Source organism: Zingiber officinale, chromosome 1B (assembly GCF_018446385.1).
Source record: "Zingiber officinale cultivar Zhangliang chromosome 1B, Zo_v1.1, whole genome shotgun sequence".
Taxonomy (NCBI): domain Eukaryota; kingdom Viridiplantae; phylum Streptophyta; class Magnoliopsida; order Zingiberales; family Zingiberaceae; genus Zingiber; species Zingiber officinale.
Window position 1 is genome coordinate 147,956,741 of NC_055986.1, and position 18,609 is coordinate 147,975,349.

The following is an 18,609-nucleotide window of genomic DNA, read 5'->3' on the forward strand; positions in this document are numbered from 1 at the left end:
AAACCATCACCATTATATAGGAAAAGACAAAAACCAATCAATATTTTATTATCAAGAATTAACCTCTAAATCTATTAATGACAACACCCCAATAATCATCTGTCCGTCCAAAGACGTTTTAATCCCTCTCGCTGTTATACCACACAACATTTTCCTCGTTAGAATATTTCATTATTAAAATAATAATAATAATAATATTAATATTAATATTAATATTAGATACGAAATAGATTGAGGTCTCGAACGCACTCACATCCAAATGACTGATGGATGGATAGGTATGCAAAATCCTTATCATTATTTCCCATTTTCTCCCTTTTTTTTTTCTTGTTCAAATCCAAAATCACATTACAAAAATAAATAATAATAATAAAAATAAAAGGGACCAAAAAATTGTGCCCGCTGGATTGCTGATCAACGGCGACGTTTTCCTTGTCATTTTGTCCCCCACCCAAATAAAACCCCAACTCAAGTCAAGTGGGTGGGCGCACTCCGATTTCAGCTCCTTCTCTCCCTGTTCCCACTCCATATCCCAATCCTCCCTCTGCCACCTTCGCAGAGAATCCTCTCCGCCGAGCTCCGTCCCGAGGTCTTTCCGTCGCCTCTCATCTCTTCTCGCTCTTTACGGCTTGATCTCCTTCTTCTGCTGCGGGATCATGCTGCGTACTTCTGTGATCAACTGACTTCGACAAGGTGGTTTGGTAGGTTCTTTGGTGATCCGTCTTCTGCAACCACGATCGTGGTGTTTTGGGGACCGGAGCGAGGGGAGCGATGGCCAGCGGAGAAGTCAGGAAGGTGTCTCGTGAGGACATACAACTGGTGCGTGTCTCTCCCCCGGTTTGTTAGGTTTTTTGGTTCTTTTGATCGCGATCATGTCGCCTCCTTTTTGGTTGTTCGTGTGTTGCGGTCGGTCTGTTTTATCTGAACGTTGGTGGATTTTTTCGGTAGGCCGTAAGACAAGTGAGTGTAGCGGAAGCTATGTTTTGAGTTATCATTAGCCTTTTTTTCTCATGACGAGTTAGTTTTTGCATGCGATGCTACATTTTTCAGAGTAGTGTTCACAACGTGACTGATGGTAAGTGCCCATGGGATGTAGACAGGAACATTCTACAGCTCCAAGTTGGTAATGTAAGATGATCTATGAATTAAAAGGGTGGAGGGCAAACTGTCGAAGTGAATGGTCATTTTGAATTGTTAGACCACTGATCTTGGATGTTAGTAGCATTATGGTGAGCCCCATTCGTAACCAATAAGCTAGGGTGCTATGTGGAGTGGACTAGTAGATGACCTTGAGGATGGAGCTATAGGTGGCGGGTGACCATGAGGTTATTTCTCGTTGGTGGGGGAGTATACTGTGATACGACTCCATAAAAATGACTATTCTGCAGTTAGAGGTCTCTCAGTTCTATTTGATTGGCCAATGATGTAGTTTTCCCCCCTTCTACCTTAGTTACCCAGGACATATTTTACGAATTTACTTATTGTCTTATGAAATTGCTATCAAACACAAACTCAAAAACAATTTTACTTTCTTTTGAAACGGAACTGGGAAAGCCAATAATTTTTTTAAAAAGAAACATGGCCTGTTGTTCAAATACGTCAAAGGAAGTCAAGATTCTGATTTTATCAGGATAATATGAAATCTTCCTTATTCAAGTAATTCTTATACTACGTGTGATTATCAAGAAGTTATATAGGAAGCATGCTTTATGGAATTCAGTCAAGCAATCATAAACATCAATGGTGCATTCCATTTGATGGTTGTACTAAACTATATTTTATTAAATGGACAATTGTTGTGGACCGTAGTAGGTAAGCCCATCTAGAACCCATCAAATACAAGAGATGCACACGACAAATTTAGAATGAAGGATGCATATCAAGAGAATTGATTTAGCTATAGTAATTGATTTTTATTTAAGTCGAGTATCTTTTATTTTTAATAGGATTGAGTTAAGTATCTTTTATTTTCAGTATCATTGAGTCTAGTATCTTTTATGTTTGAATTTATTTTGGATTGAGACCTATGCATTGTTCCAGTTTGTTATTCCTTTATTTTGAAATTTCAGGTTCAGAACCTTATTGAGCGGTGCCTGCAGCTCTATATGAATCAGAAAGAAGTAATTGACACATTATCTATTCAGGCAAAGATAGAGCCCAGTTTCACTCAACTTGGTAGTTAATAAATATGCTTTATATCTTGAAGTGTAGCATAGTGAGATTTTATTCTAGTTATTCCGGTCTATTTTGATCATTTTTGTTCTATTTCATGTTGGTTTACTTGATTTATCTGTTAATAAGTTGATCTTTTGGAATTATTAGATGTATCTGCAATAAAACCATGCAAAGAGTTGAAAATTGTTGAATATTTATCTATACTTTCATATCACATTCAGCATATAGGTGCAGTATGGCAATGCAAGTATTCTAATTGAACTTTATCATGCTCGGTATTGTTTACATGCAACAATTTGGCTGATATTACAATTGTTTAAACAAGATTTCATGTTCTATTAAATCACCTAATATTGATTTATGAAAGTAGATCCTGTAATGATGGGGCCTTGAATGAAGCAGGGACAATTAGAGGCACTAAATTAATTCTTCTTATCTGATTTCTGCTATTAAGTGTTAAACAATGTACATGTATATATAGACAATCAGTTAACAATAATTTCTAAGCTACCATCAGTATGATTATTGATTTTCTTTTCAGTCATGGACAATTCATGCTAGTTGGTTATAAGAATGATAATACTTTGCACATTGTTTGCACTACAGTTTGGCAAAAACTTGAGGAAGAGAATCGAGAATTTTTTGAGGCATATCATGTTAGACTTATTGTTAAGAATCAAATAATGGTTTTCAACAAGCTCCTTGAAAAACAAGTTGAGATGATGCAGAAAGCATGCCCATCTGGTGTTTCTAGCATACCTCTGCCCAATGGGTCTAACTCTTCTGCTAGTATGCTTCTTTCTAACTCTTATAATCCTTATTTAGATAATTTTTGTAATTGGCTTATATTGTATTCCTCTGGCATGGAGCTTGTTTAAAAATCTTTGGGATTATTTTTAAACAATATACCATTTTATCCTTTTACTCAACTTTTTAATTTCTAGGAATTTGGATTCTGATTTTTATCCATCTTTTCTTTTAAAATATTGGTAAAGTATACTTGGCTGTCTTTTGGAACTTCAATACTTGGATGTTGCTATATTGAAAGAATGTAAATGTCACAGATCTGTTAGAAACCTGTCATTTTATTTTTTAAGTGGCACGTCCTACATTTGATGGGAGAAAGAATACTGGATTACTTTCTTCAAAACAGTCAGATGAAAAGCAATGCTTCTGAAATTTTCTTGAATACTTTAGTGGATGTGTTTTCTCACTTTCTATAAAGGAAAATACTTCAATTTATTCAGTTTTAGAGTAATGTAGTTTGGAGAACGTTGGCTGCAGAATTCATGGCGTCTAATGTCAGAGATGTGACTACAGAATTTATACAAGCGTGTGAATATTGGGTGGAGTCTTTCTTTCCTTGATTTGTATTGCATTGGCCTTATGTCATAACAGACTGCATGGGATGCTTTCTCTTGCCTTATTTTTTTAATGTATGAGTTTGATCCGTTTGCATTATTAAAAATAAAATAAAATCCATAGCTATCATGGATAACTTAATTAGAAATGGTATTTTAATGTTTATTTACTGAAAGATGCTAGGTGTAAATTGATGATTGTTAAGTGGAAACCTTGGACCAAAATCTTCAGATTTTTACTTTCAACTATTTTGAGTTTGAGCTCTTTTTATTGATAATTAAGTTCTAACATATCAAGATTATCTAATACACAGGATGGTGATGGATGGTGTGGAATAGAAAGAGAAAAGAAAACATATACTGATTGCTGTTGTGATTTGATAATGTAAAAGAAAGAAAACAGATGTATGTCTAAATGATTGGGTCATTTACTGATTGCTGTGCCAAGGAAAATGCAATTCACAGCCAACATCTATTAAACTTGAGTAGCAAGTTATTACAAGTTTGTTTTCAGTCAACCTAACAATAGGTCGTATTCTTAGGTTTGGTGAAATATCTATAACTGTGAATTTGTTCCTTTGCTTAACAAATAATTGGTTAAGGACTAAAATGCATTCAATATAGTAATAGAAGGATGTAAGGACTAACTTCAGTTCATTATGAAGATTGATGACCTTAGTAGTGAACTTGCTTTATGTGCAGAACAAAAGCTTGGAATACTGTGGTGAGATTTGATCAAAATTAATTTACTTAAATATTTTGACTCTTTATTGATTGATGACTATTTCTGTGGATGAATTAAAAAACTTGTTATGGAAAATTATTGCTATCGTTATTTTTCCAGTGCATCAATCTCCCTTGTGCTATATACCTCAACACACATCTTCACCTGCCAAGCTTGATGGCATGATTTGCAATGGAGGTTTTCCAAATGTTATTATGAATGGAAGATCATCAGGACAAGAAGGAAACTATCTTGGCAGTGATTCCTCTATTCTTGGTGCGAGCATGAATCCCTCAACGAGTATGTTATCTGCACATGACTCCAATATGTCAACGGTTCCAGGAATGAACAGAACAATAATTAAGTCAGAACCTAACTATTTGAACAATTCTGAGTTCCCATTCAGTAATGACAGTAGCATATTGGAAACACACCAATCCATTGGAGATGTTTCAGTTGGATCATTCAGTAGCTCAGAATTGACGGGGCAGCCACTAAATGATACTCTCTTGGACATTGATACGTCTACACTTGGATTTAGTCAGATTCCCCGAAATTTCAGTTTTTCAGATTTAACAGATGATTTCACTCACTGTGCTGGTCGCTTCCTATCATTATATTTCAAATGGAATGTTTTATTTCCATATTCTGTTCTATTTTGTAACATAGTATTTTTTTTTTAACAGATATTTTGGAGAATTATGATAGATCTCCTTATCTTCCACATGATTCAAATAACTTCTCAGACTCCCCAGGAAGGGAATTAAAAGGTTACTTTCTTTGTTTGTTTTTTTTCATTCACCCTTTGCAATTTTTCACGTTGAGTTATGTTTTTGAACCATCAATTTTTTATATTTTATTATTCAGAAGAAGACATGAGGAAACTTGACACCATCTCCGAAGGAGTCAGCTATGAGGATTTCGGAAGTGACTGACGATTTCCTCAGGTTTGTTACCAGGTATATTTTTATGTTTTACAGAAATTTATAAAGAACAATCTCAAGAACAGTCCTAACATTCTCAAGAACTTGTTATAGTAATATAATCTTAACTAACTTCCATTATTGCTTATCTTTCTGAATTCTTGGATAATTATCTATAATTAATTCCCAGACAAGCATGAAGCTTTGTGGGTCTGTTGTTAAGCTAGAAAGTCTCCTACCACTAACGCCAGTTTTGTAAGATTCATGCTTCATGCCGATGATATCTAGTTGTATTTGAATGAAACATATAAATGAAATTAGCGATTATGTTGATAGTAAATGGACCATTTGGATCTTCTGTTTCCTTAGTTCTCACCTTTGATGGTTGGACTTTTCATCTCTCTACCATCTATCAGATTCTGACGCTCAGACTCCAAATAACAGTGTGCAGGTTGACCAGGCATCTGTACATATTGGATTGACAAGTTGCTTGTTCTTGGGATTTCGCCGAGTTGATCAACTCGCATGTGTTTGAGTGATGCTAATTATTTCCTGCCAATTAGAAGATTCTAAAATGACTTGTGTTTTAATAAATAGAAAAGTGGCGTGGCACTTCAATTTTGTGTTCTAAGATCTGGTGTCCTTTCGTAATGCCACTGAGCGTGCATCGTATGTCTTTTGCCTTTTCATTGTCGCATGCGAAGTAATTAATGAATATGGTTGTCATACGGTTGCGATTCTAGAAATTAAAAGAGGAAAACATACTATTCCTTGTTGAGTTATTCATTACTGCATAATCAAAAATAATATCGCACAAATATTCCTAAGCACTCAGTTTAAATTTCAGTTGCAGGGCATTTTTTTTCAATGAAAATCCGAGATGTTGATTGTTGGGCCAGATTTGTCTGTGGTCGATTTGTAGGATCGGATTGTCCATCTTTAGAACTATAATGGCTTACATACCTGGATTATTAAAAAAAAAAAATCATGCGGTTTCATTCATGAGTTCAGATATCGAACAATACTCAAAACATCTTTTGTTATATGCATACTTTAATTTTTTTTTTTAAAAAAAAATTTATTGGTTTATCTTTATTTTATTTAAATTAAATGATGGACACTTCATTTGATATTCTTCGAGGATTAAATTGATCAACAATATAATGTTTTTATGATATGCGAGGACAATACATAAAAAAAAACTCACGCATGCCCCATTTTTTATTAAAGTAATATTAATCCATATTAACTTACTAATAATTAATATGTATTTAATTATTATCTATTATTTAAGTGTTTGGGTTAATTAACGGAAATAATCTAATAATTAATACCTAGTAATTTAACAATATTAGCTCGATTAGAAAATTTCGATGTTGAATCGATTATATATATATACATCCTTAATTTTCCAAGGTAAATAAGACAACAAAAAAAATAGAAAAACTCTATGAAATAACAATAAACTAAAGAGGTGTACATGTGTTTATTAACCAGCCTCACAATGAGTTCATGGCAAACAAGTCAATTTTACAGAACAAGCGAAGGTCGGAAACAAATTGAAACCTGTCCTTCGTTCTAGTTGATATGGATCATCCATATGTACACGAGGATGGAACACGAATCTAAAGAAAAATCTTCCAATATGCTACCACTCATCTTACACATTCAATATGAGAAAATAAATTAGTGCAATTATCAAACCTCTTCCAACTGCTGAGCCTCGAGATTCTGCAGTGATCAATTTGCTATTGATGCCGATGCCTATGACGAGCAACCACTCTAAATGATAGCATACAACGATGTCAAAATTGTTAAATCAGACCATGAACTCGGTGAATGGAGCAGGTGGCCCTTCAAAGCTCAGTTGCCAGGAAATCCATGAATCTTCATTATGCAGAAGTATTTTGGATGCACTCTAGCTCCGGCTTGGATGCAGAGCTCCACCACCGCAGGTGCATGCCCATAGAAATTTCGCCCATGATCGAGCAGCACTGGTGGATCTTGAGGCCGCCGGTGCCACACCACCTTTGGCGGTACCAAGTCATCCACCTCTGCTCTCTTCCACTTATGAATCCCCCTCCAACTTTCGTGCTTAAATAGCCCGCAAACCCGAACCTTGTGCCCTGTTGGACCAACATGGATTTCTGAACAATATTGGCAGACCTTCACTGGGTAGACAAAAAGAAGCTTCTGCAATCCCAGCCTGAGATTCTCCCATGCGTCCAGGGTGGTCACAGCAATTGACTGGATGTCTTCTCCCAGCAGGGTAGCAACCTGCCCTGGATATTCTATGCTATCATAGGATTCTCTATAATAACTGTATAAAACCTCATCGGGGATTTCTACTCCTGCTTGATGGCACAGCTCGAGAATCGCAGGCACACGAGGCAAGTCAAATCTCTGATCATGCTTTATCATGCTTTTCCGCATGTGTTGGAGATGATAGGATTCAACTCGGGGAAGGATGTCATTTAATTTTCCTTCTGTCCATTGGTGTGGAAGGTTCTTAGCCCTCTTTTTGAAACCCCGGCACGTGTTTATCTGATGTCCAGTTTTGCCAATATAGACTTCAGGACAGGAGCTGAAATAATATTACAAAATACTATCAAGACAAATCGAGATGATGGTAACACCAATGAATGCTTTTGGAAATTTCGATACAGAGGAAAGAGAAATAATGGGTCAAGGAACAAAGGCTTGAAAAAGTATCATACTCTTTAGAGTGAGTTAAAAATTGAAGGTGGAAAACGACTATCAATCCATGAATTCATACAGATTAACTAGAGCAGAAACAATGTCATCAAAAATGTATAGAAATTCCTGTAACCTAAATTCCATTATGAACTATGGTAAGTATATGGATTGGAACAAAAAAATCAACACAGGTGACTAAGAGGAAAAAATAATCTCACAAACAGATTGGTTGAAAAGACAATTATATACACAAACCTTTACTATTTTTGACAATCAATCCATGATTTCAGGCAGATTAATGTGAGCAGCAATAATGTCATAAACATTGTATAAGTTCATGTAATGTAACTTCTATTATGAACTACGGTGGGTATATGTAAAAAAAATCACCAGTATTGATTAAGAAGAAAAAACGATAATATACACCAAACCTTAAGGATGATTGTTATCTTTGCCTGGACTGTCTCAAAGAATGGTAGACATGATCCGATAGGCAAATAAGGGATGAACCATATTTCCAAAAGAAAACTCTTTCAATACAAAATCAAGACTAGTGAAGAAAAGAGTAATTCTTTGCAGTGTTCGAAATTGCGCCCTAGGCGGCCGCCTAGGCGCTGTGCGGCAGGATGCCGCGCCGGAAACCAGCGAGGCGGAAGCCCTAGGCGACTGGGCCGCCTAGGCGGTCCTCGGCGGTCCTCCGCGGGCTTCGGCGGGTTCGGCGGGCCAAGCTTTTTAAGGCATGTTAAACCCGATTTTTAGGTATTTGCCAGGCGTTCGTTTGTTTCATCACCCCGACTGTTCGTCTTCCTGATCGCTTGCTTCCGGTAAGTTTTTGTTTCTGTTCATTTTTGTTTCATCGCACTTTGTTTGTTTCTCAAATCTTCGTCGCGGCAGCACCGGACGCATCGCAGGTGTCAAACGCTGCCGGAAGCTTCGCCGGACGCGCCGTACGCGTCCGGTGAAGTCCGGCGTTGCTTCGAGCAACGCCGGTAGAGTCGCGATGCTTCTGGCTGTGCCAAAAGCTTTCCGCGCGACGCTACCGGCGCCGTTGGAAGCAACGCCGGACTTCGCCGGACGTATTGGACTCGTCTGGCAGCGCCGGAGCCCTCCCGCGAGCCGCCGGTGGCGGCCCGTGGTGTCCGCCGTCCGCGCCATCGCACGAGTCGCGAGACTAGCGACAGAGTCGCAATTTTAGCGTTTTTTTTTATTTATTTTTTATTTTTTTTTAGATTTAATAAATTAAAACAATTCCTAACTCCTAACGAGGATAATTTTAATAATAAGGTTGAGTTCATAAACCCTAATAAAATTAAGATCCCAATTAAATATATTTAAAATTTATCTTTTTTATAATAAATATTATTAATTTATATAAAACAAATTTAAATATATAAAATTATATATAAAATTCTAATAACCATTATTAATTTATATAATCATATTTAAATATATAAATAATATATTTAATTTTTTTAAATAAATAATATTAAATATTAATTTATATATTAACATATTTAAAAAATTATAATAAATATTATCATTTATCACTTTATCAGATTTAAAAATATAAAAATATTTAAAATTAAAAAACATATAATACATATTAATAAATTAATAAATCATATTTAATTATTTATAAATTATAAATTTTATATATTATAAATTTATATTAATCGGATTTATACATATTAAAATTATATCAAAATTTTTAATAAATATTATTAATTTATATAAATCATATTTATAAATTTTATATATTATAAATGTATATTAATCGAATTTATAAATATTAATTATTAAAATTATATTAAAATTTTTAAAATTCTAATAAATATTATTAATTTATATAAATCAGTTTTAAAAATATGAAAATTAAATTAAAATTTTAAAAATTCTAATAAATATTATTAATTTATATAAATCAGTTTTAAAAATATGAAAATTAAATTAAAATTTTAAAAATTCTAATAAATATTATTAATTTATATATAAGTGTATAACAGATTTAATAATATAAAAAATATATTTAAAATTAAATTTATTTAAACAAATATCTAATAAATTTTATTAATTAGATTAAGATATATAAAAAAATATTCTCAGACTTGTTAATGACTTAATGTTATATTTCATATTTTCATTATTTTGTATTGTATATTTGTATGGTATAATTAAATTTTATTATCATATTATGTCTTGTTATATATAATTTTTTTTCCTTCAGATTATCTGTTATCAATGGCGGCAAGCAATCCATCTTCGACAGCATCTGTCACTCAACCCGAATCCGGAATTTTTAGAAGAAAATCAAATGACATCGGATGGAAGTTTGGGATATTGATTGATCCTAAGAACCTTGACAAAATTAAATGTAAGTTATGTGGAAAAGCAATGTCAGGAGGAGTGTATAGGATAAAGGAGCACATTGGAAATATACCTGGAAATGTATCGGGTTGTCGAAAAGCATCTCAAGAAGACAAAAATAAGTGCAAACAGGCTATTTTAGAAGGGAGGAACAGAAAGAAGAACAAAATAATGGAAGAACAAAGTTGTAGAGCAGAGGTGGCTATTTCCGTAGATGAAGAAGGTCTTGAAATTGAAGGGATGGATGGAGTTAAAAAACCTCTTCCACTTAGCCCCATGGATAGATATGCATCGGCAATTGCTCCAGAAAATGCAGGCTCCAGTGGAAGTAAAGTACTTCGGCAAAAAAATATAAATGAGACTCTTTTCAAAGAGAGAACTCAACAAATTCAATAATATGTTGGGAGATGGGTTTATGAAAATGAAATCTCATTCAATGCTGTTGATAATGATAGCTTCAAGCAACTAATGGAGGCAGTGGGTCAATTTGGACCAGGATTCAAGCCTCCAACTCAATATCAACTTAGGGAGTCACTATTGAAAGCCGAAGTTGAAAGAACAAAACAATTGCTTAAGAAACATGAAGAAGAATGGGCAAAGAATGGATGCTCGATCATGACAGATGCATGGAGTGATAGAAAAAGAAGAAGCATCTTAAATTTGTGTGTTAATTGCAAGGAGGGTACTACATTTTTAGAGTCTAAGGAGTCTTCAGAGGAGGCACATACAGCTGAACTTATTTTTGAGTATGTTGACAAGTGTGTTGAACAAGTAGGAGCTCAGAATATTGTTCAGATTGTTACAGATAATACCACCAACAATATGGCTGCAGCTAAATTGATGAGAGAAAAACGACCCGGAATCTTTTGGAGTTCATGTGCAACTCACACTATTAATCTCATGCTTGAAAGTATTGGCAAACTTCCACGATATAAAAAGGTGATTGAGCAGTCCAAGGCTTTTACCATTGTCATCTATGCTCACCATAAGACTTTATCATTGATGAGAAGTTTCACGAAGAAGAGAGACATAGTCCGACCAGGAGTTACCAGGTTTACATCAAATTTCCTCACATTGCAAAGTTTGATTGAAAAAAAAACTAGTTTAAGGGTCATGTTTACAAGTGATATGTGGGAGAAATGTAAATGGTCAAAAACAAACAAAGGAAAATTGGCTTACTCTACAGTGATGAGCATGAGTTTTTGGAATGGTGTAACACTTTGTTTGAAAATATTTGCTCCTTTGGTAAGAGTTCTTCGATTGGTAGATGGAGATAGAAAGCCATCGATGGGGTTTCTATATGGGGAGCTTCTTCAAGCTAAAGAAGATATCAAGGTGGCTCTGAATAACGTGGAATCAAATTATCAGCCTATCATAGTCATTATTGAGTCAAAAATGAAGGATAGACTTGATACATCATTGCATACCACTGCATTTTTGTTGAATCCTTATTTTTACTACAAAGATAGTTCGATTGCTCTTTATGAGGAGGTCGCGATGGAGATTTTTGAATGCATGGAAACTTTGCATGCCAATGAGTTAGATTTACAAGATACAATTATTAACAAGGAATTTCCAAAATATAGAAATAAGACTGGGTTATTTGGAAAAACATTGGCAGCAAAAGTATGTGAAAAAAATGATGATACATTTGATCCATGTGCATGGTGGAGTACATACGGTGCTCACACACCTAACTTGCTAAGGGTGGCATTGAGGATACTTTCATTAACTACAAGTTCATCTGGGTGTGAAAGAAATTGGAGTACATTTGTGTGAGTAAGTTTTAAACTTTCAGTCTACTCTTTAATTAAATTAGTTATAATTTTTAACGTCTATACTCTATATTCAGGTACTAACTATAGTATTTACTTTCTCTGTTTTTTTAGATTCACACAAAGAAAAGAAATAGGTTGGATGCCAATAAGTTGAACAATCTAGTATTTGTCCAATTTAATGCTAGATTGTTGAACAAACAAAAAAGAGAAAAAGAAAGAAATGTTGATGTCCTTCTTGCAAAAGATGCTTCAAATGCACAAGGTTGGATTGTGGATGGTGGGGAAGATGATGAAGTTGAACTAGGTTCCGGGCTCACTTGGCAAATGGTTGATGAAGCAAGTGGAGCAGATGAAAATCTACAACCCCGAAGAAGCTCCAGAGTGAGAGAACTCCATGAAGATGATTTTGAATCCGAAGAAGAAGACGAGGATCACAATAATGATATTGAGTTTGCGTCCGATGAAGAACAAGTTATTGAAAATTATGGAGAAGAAGAAGCAGAATAAATATGAGTCTATGAGATATTATTAGTTTTCCCAATTTTGAACTCATTTTGTTAAGACATGATTTATGTTATTTAACAATTATATTTTGCTTAGTGGTTACTAGTTCACAATGCATTGTAATCTTGAATTGAACTATTGCTACTATTTTCCAATGTTCTATTGTTTACTATATGATTATGATAACTTACTGCATGTTCATTTTTTGGTATTGGAAAGTATGTATTTATTTCAGCATACATAGTTAGATCTTCATTGCTATGAAATTGTTTAAGACAACATTTAGATTTACATATAACATTGTCCACAGTCCACATGAAACAAGGGATACCGAGGAATCCGCCTAGCGGCGCCTAGTCCCCGCCTAGGCGCTAAGCACTGGTCTGCTGCCCGACTAGCGCCTAGCGAATTTTAGAACCTTGATTCTTTGTAAACTAGAATCTGGCATGTGTTCAACAATTAGTTTGGCAAAGTTAACCTTGGAAGAAGAACTCCCAGCCATTCCTAATTCCAAAATCACATAAAATGGGGAGACCTTGCACATTTATAACCATGCAGGTTTATAAAATGAACTAGGAGTATAGTAGCTTACTTGCATGCCTTCACTGGGATGACATTGAGGAGAAAAGAAACGCCTTTCCACAAAATTTCTTGGGATTTAAGGACATCTTTTGCAACAGGAATCATGCTCCTGATTGGATAGTCATTTACCCTGTTTCTTATTCTATTTATAATTATAGGTCGAAGTTTATTCCAATCAATTTTGGAGGCATAGTGTCTCGTATACAAAGGATTCAACTCAGCGGAGAGACAACCACAAGCTTTTCTCATAAAGTGCATTATTCCTGAAAGCAAATCAAATAGTAAATATCCAATGAAGAACAATGATGAGGCCATTTGCTAATCAAGAAAAAAAAAATGAAATATAGAAGTGCAGGAATGAGAATGGGACTCTTGGTGCTTTCTGCAAGCATACTCAATACACAGTAATTATAATAGCCAATCAGAAGAGATTCACCCAATCTAACTAACCATCTTAGATGCAATTTATTGTAATAGATGAATATAAGCATATTTGTGCCATCCAAATATCCATTATATCATGAAATTGCTTGGTACTCGTTGAGGAAAGATAACTCCAGAACAAAGTCGATTTTGTATTAATTGAAGAAAAACACTCGAACTTGTATCAGTAGAATATGAACATAACTCAGTAAACTCAAAATAATATCTAATAATAACACAAAAATCTGATAATTGACTAAGGTTTAGGGTTTAGGGATTAAATGTTGATTCCACTACCTCAATTTAATCTCTCAATTCCTATGCACGACCTCAACTACTATCGAAAAAACAAACTTATATATTTACTCATTTTTTTCTAATCCTAATCTAGACAGACCATCCTAAATAGAATTTTAATAAAATAAAATATATATCTCAGAATTTTCATTTGACTGACAAAATAATGGAGATGTTTCGTTGATATGAAATGCTCGAGCCAACCGAGCATATACAACAATCATAATTGGTCCAATTTAATCAATTATTTCGCATATCAACATACAATTATTTTATCAATCCTTACCTTTAATTGGTCTTGTATAAGGAATGACAGTGTGAACGAAGGGTACCGAAGAGTTTGGAAAACGAGGAGCCAGCTGTGGCTTTCCTAGACTCCAGCGATGAACAACCACGGTGGTGAATAGCAGTGCACCAGTTGACTGGAAGAAGAGGCAGGAGTTGCTGCAAAAGGCTGCTGCTTCCTGGAAAAAGAGGGAGAAGTCTGCTGGGAAGAAGAAGAAGAGCTACCGCTCTTGGCCTGAAGAAGAAGAGGTTGCTGGAAAAAATTGTTAAAAAAAGATGCTGGGTGAGGGCAGCGGCTGAATCAGAGTATGCTGGAATACTGGCCTTGTTGTTGGTGGCTGAGTCTGATCTTGCTCTTGCTGGCATATGGCAGAAGAAAAAGGAGAAGGTTGCTTCCGGTCTTGGTGGTTTGGAGAAGAAGAAGAAGAAGGATTAGGGCTGGTGTTGCCGGTGTTGATCGGTTTGCCGGTGTTGATCCGGGGCAGCGGAAGAAGGGTGGAGAGGAGTAAGAAGAAGGAAGTTGGTGAGAAGATGAGGAAGAGAAACTCGATGCGTGGGAGGAGGAGGAGAAACAAACAAGGTCGGCGCGAGGAGGAGCGTGGCTTGCGGCGGCGGTGGGAGAAAAACCACGGAGGAGGAAAAGAAAAACAAAGCAGAGAGAAGGTTTTCTTTAAAAAAAATCCCTAATCGATTGAATTTAATTTAACCCATTTAAAATTTAATTTACCTATAAATTAATTAAAATAATTCTAAATTAATTTTCCTTCGGCAATTTACCAAATCACGCACTTAAATATCTTAATTGACCAAAAGGCGTATGTTACTTTAGTTTTTACCAAAGGCGCATTTTTTCAAGTGCACTTTCCTTTTTATCCTTCTGACAAATTAAATCTTTTTTTTGTCGTTTTCCTTTTCTCTATCTTCTCTTTCCTATTACCTCTTTCATCAACGAAATGTAAGATTTAGTTATTTTTTTGATAATATTTTAATATATTTAGAGAAGCTAAAATAAACAATGGATAGCATAGTTAAACTCCTTGCAACATCAGGAATCCACAGGAACTGAAATGGGTGTAATCTGAGGTCTCTAGGTCCATTTCAGTTTCTATGGATTCATGGTGTTACAAGGAGTTCAAATATGCTATTCATTGTTTATTTTGACTTTTAAAATGTGTTAAAATAGCAGAAGAAAAAATCAGCAAAAAGGCTCCAAATCAGGCCCACGTTGGGCCTGATATGAAATCATATCAGGCCCACGTTGGGCCTGATATGGAACCATATCAGGCCTAACGTGGAGCCTTTTTGCTGATTTTTTCTTCTCCTATTTTAACACCTTATAAAAGTCAAAATAAACAATGAATAGCATATTTGGAACTGAAATGGGTGTAATCTGAGGTCTCTAGGTCCATTAGTGGATTTCGGTCAAAACCCACTGATGGACCTAGAGAGCTCCGATTGCACCCATTTCAGTTTCTATGGATTCCTGGTGTTACAAGGAGTTCAAATATGCTATCCATTGTTTATTTTGACTTTTAAAAGATGTTAAAATAGAAGAAGAAAAAATCAGCAAAAAGGCTCAACGTTAGGCCTGATATGGTTCCATATCAGGCCCAATGTGGATCTGATATGATTTTTCCTTGAGTTTCATACAATGTATAGAAATTAATTTGATGATAGAAAACCAAGAGTTCTGTTAGTCCTATGATTTAATTGTCTTTTTCTCAAGCATGTTGTGCAAATTGATTCTCTGTTCCTCTGAACATTGTTTTATCAGTATATTGCTGATAGGTCCATCTTTGGATCTTGTTTGGTCAGCAACTCTGGATGAATTTCTTGATGGATCTAGTAGGGTTGTGGCTTGAATTTGTGCCTAATTCTTTGTGTTTGTTTTCCCTTGTCACCCCATAATTGTGTAATGCCAATGGAAATGGTGTGATTGCCATAACCCACAGTCAATTTTTTTTACTTAAAAAAAAAATTGCATCTTCAGCAATAACTTACTGCTTCCAATAATTCTTTGACATCTGAATCAGCAACCTGGTGTCCGAGCTTGTGCAAACCATACTTTAACTCATCAAAATTTATCTGCCCTTTTTTGTTGATATCCATATTCTCAAACATTTCCTTTATGTCGACAATCTCCTCCACAGACAAGTGTTCAGCTATCACCTGCATTAACACAGTTTTAGAATGAACATAATAATACTAGGTGTGTCTTGGAATAATCAGCTGGACAAATGTCAAGCATTCACACAGAAAGAAATCATGAAAGAAAATATTCTCACCCTAAGAGCTTTCTTTTTAAATTTATTCATCATTGAAAATTGCTGGAGTCTTGCTCGAACAGTTTCACCAAGATTTACATTGGGTGCCTTATTGGCATTCTGCAGCCAAGGATGATCTGTAATGTGAATCATGAGGGTAATGCTAAGAATACAGAAGATATGATGCAGTATTAAGGCAAAGGTATTAGCAGATATTGCAATATACTGATAAAACAATGTTTAGAGGAACAGAGAATCAATTTGCACAATATGCTTGAGAAAAAGATAATTAAATCATAAGACTAACAGAACTCTTGGTTTTCTATCATCAAATTAATTTCTCTACATTGTATGAAGCTCAAGGAAAAATCATATCAGGTCCACATTGGGCCTGATATGGTTCCATATCAGGCCTAACGTGGAGCCTTTTTGCTAATTTTTTCTTCTGCTATTTTAACATCTTTTAAAAGTCAAAATAAACAATGGATAGTATATTTGAACTCCTTGCAACACCAGGAATCCATAGAAACTGAAATGGGTGCAATCGGAGCTCTCTAGGTCCATCAGTGGGTTTTGACCGAAACCCACTGATGGACCTAGAGACCTCAGATTACACCCATTTCAGTTCATGTGGATTCCTGATGTTGCAAGGAGTTTAACTATGCTATCAATTGTTTATTTTGACTTTTATAAGGTGTTAAAATAGGAGAAGAAAAAATCAGCAAAAAGGCTCCATGTTAGGCCTGATATGGAATCATATCAAGCCCACGTTGGGCCTGATATGGTTCCATATCAGGCCCAACGTGGGCCTAATTTGGAGCCTTTTTGTTGATTTTTTCTTCTGCTATTTTAACACTTTTTAAAAGTCAAAATAAACAATGGATAGCATATTTGAACTCCTTGTAACACCAGGAATCCATAGAAACTGAAATGGGTGTAATCTGAGATCTCTAGGTCCATCAGTGGGTTTTGACCGAAACCCACTGATGGACCTAGAGATCTCAGATTACACCCATTTCAGTTCCTGTGGATTCCTGATGTTGCAAGGAGTTTAACTATGCTATCCATTGTTTATTTTAGCTTCTGTAAATGTATTAAAATGTTATAAAAAAAATAACTAAATCTTACATTTCTTTGATGAAAGAGGTAATAGGAAAGAGAAGAGAGAGAAAAGGAAAACGACAAAAAAAATGTTTAATTTGTCAGAAGGATAAAAAGGGAAGTGCACTTGAAAAAATGCGCCCTTTGGTAAAAATTAAAATAACATACGCCTTTTGGTCAATTAAAATATTTAAGTGCATGATTTGATAAATTGCTGATTTTCCTTTACATCTATTAGATTTTTATGCGAATTCAGTTGATTTTATTATCAACAATTTGGTTCATTTTACTTTATCCATTTAATTTTTTTTTTAAAAAAATAAATTTGATACTTTTTATTTTGTATACTTTATGAAAATCAATATTTAACATAATATTATGCGAGATTCTCGGTCTCTTTAGTGTTTTTGGCTTTAGAAGCTTACATAAGATTTAATTTTTAGAACTTCTCTCTTTTTTATTTCGGGGTGAGCTAGAAGAGCCTTGACCAACTGTTTACATTTTAGAGGCCATCTAGGAAGTTTTCCGTTTAAATTTGTTAAAAATTATAATTATATTAACTCGTAAATTTTAACTAATACATTTCTATATCTAACCCTTTTTCTATATTAACCATACCACTTATTTTTCATAACAAACTTTTCGAATAAAATTAAATAATCATATCTCAAAAATAAATTAACTTTGGTTTTTTTTTTAAAAAAATAAACTACTTATGAAAAATATAGTATAACAATTATTGAATTTTTTATACTCTCCCTCGGACTGTAAATGAACTAAACGTTCGTGAACAAGCTTGGTGTTCGCCTTGGTAAGAACTTATTTATGTTCGTTCAATATATATAAAATTAATTAAACAAACAAGTTGAACAGGTCATTAAGTTAAATAAACAAGCTTGAATATATATGTGTTCAGCTCGTTAACATTCGTGAATAAAGTTCGTGAACAATATTCGTGAATAACGCTCATGAACAATATTCACGAACCATATTCATTAATAAAACTCTTTTCAATATACTAAATAAACAATAAAATAAAATAAAATAAAATAAAATAAATAAATTTAAATTATCAAGCTCAATAACTAATCAAATAATTAAAAAATTCAAACAATCAAACAAACTTGAATT

General features: G+C 34.5%; 2 protein-coding genes across 5 annotated transcripts; one reads left to right on the forward strand and one right to left on the reverse strand.

Annotated features, from left to right (window-relative positions):
• Positions 1–478: 478 nt before the first annotated feature.
• On the forward strand, positions 479–5,856 carry LOC121984543. Of its 3 annotated transcripts, none has more exons than XM_042537529.1 (8): positions 479–589; positions 706–819; positions 2,070–2,175; positions 2,782–2,964; positions 4,381–4,860; positions 4,947–5,030; positions 5,128–5,219; positions 5,628–5,801. In XM_042537529.1, the coding sequence occupies exons 2-7, from the start codon at positions 772–774 to the stop codon at positions 5,193–5,195; spliced, it is 969 nt and encodes a 322-aa protein (XP_042393463.1). In that variant the 5' UTR covers positions 479–589; positions 706–771; the 3' UTR covers positions 5,196–5,219; positions 5,628–5,801. The 3 variants fall into 3 exon arrangements, with proteins under 3 accessions (XP_042393463.1, XP_042393454.1, XP_042393471.1); XM_042537520.1 differs by having other exon boundaries at positions 490–589; positions 5,128–5,207; XM_042537537.1 differs by lacking the exon at positions 2,782–2,964 and having other exon boundaries at positions 490–589; positions 5,628–5,856.
• Positions 5,857–6,645: 789 nt separating this feature from the next.
• LOC121984561 (APO protein 4, mitochondrial-like) lies at positions 6,646–14,779 on the reverse strand. Of its 2 annotated transcripts, XM_042537557.1 has the most exons (4): positions 14,438–14,779; positions 14,161–14,348; positions 13,119–13,371; positions 6,646–7,767 (listed from the first exon to the last, which is right to left on the reverse strand). In XM_042537557.1, the coding sequence occupies exons 3-4, from the start codon at positions 13,364–13,366 to the stop codon at positions 7,047–7,049; spliced, it is 969 nt and encodes a 322-aa protein (XP_042393491.1). In that variant the 5' UTR covers positions 13,367–13,371; positions 14,161–14,348; positions 14,438–14,779; the 3' UTR covers positions 6,646–7,046. The 2 variants fall into 2 exon arrangements, with proteins under 2 accessions (XP_042393491.1, XP_042393484.1); XM_042537550.1 differs by lacking the exon at positions 14,438–14,779 and having other exon boundaries at positions 14,115–14,348.
• Between the last annotated feature and the right edge of the window lie 3,830 nt (positions 14,780–18,609).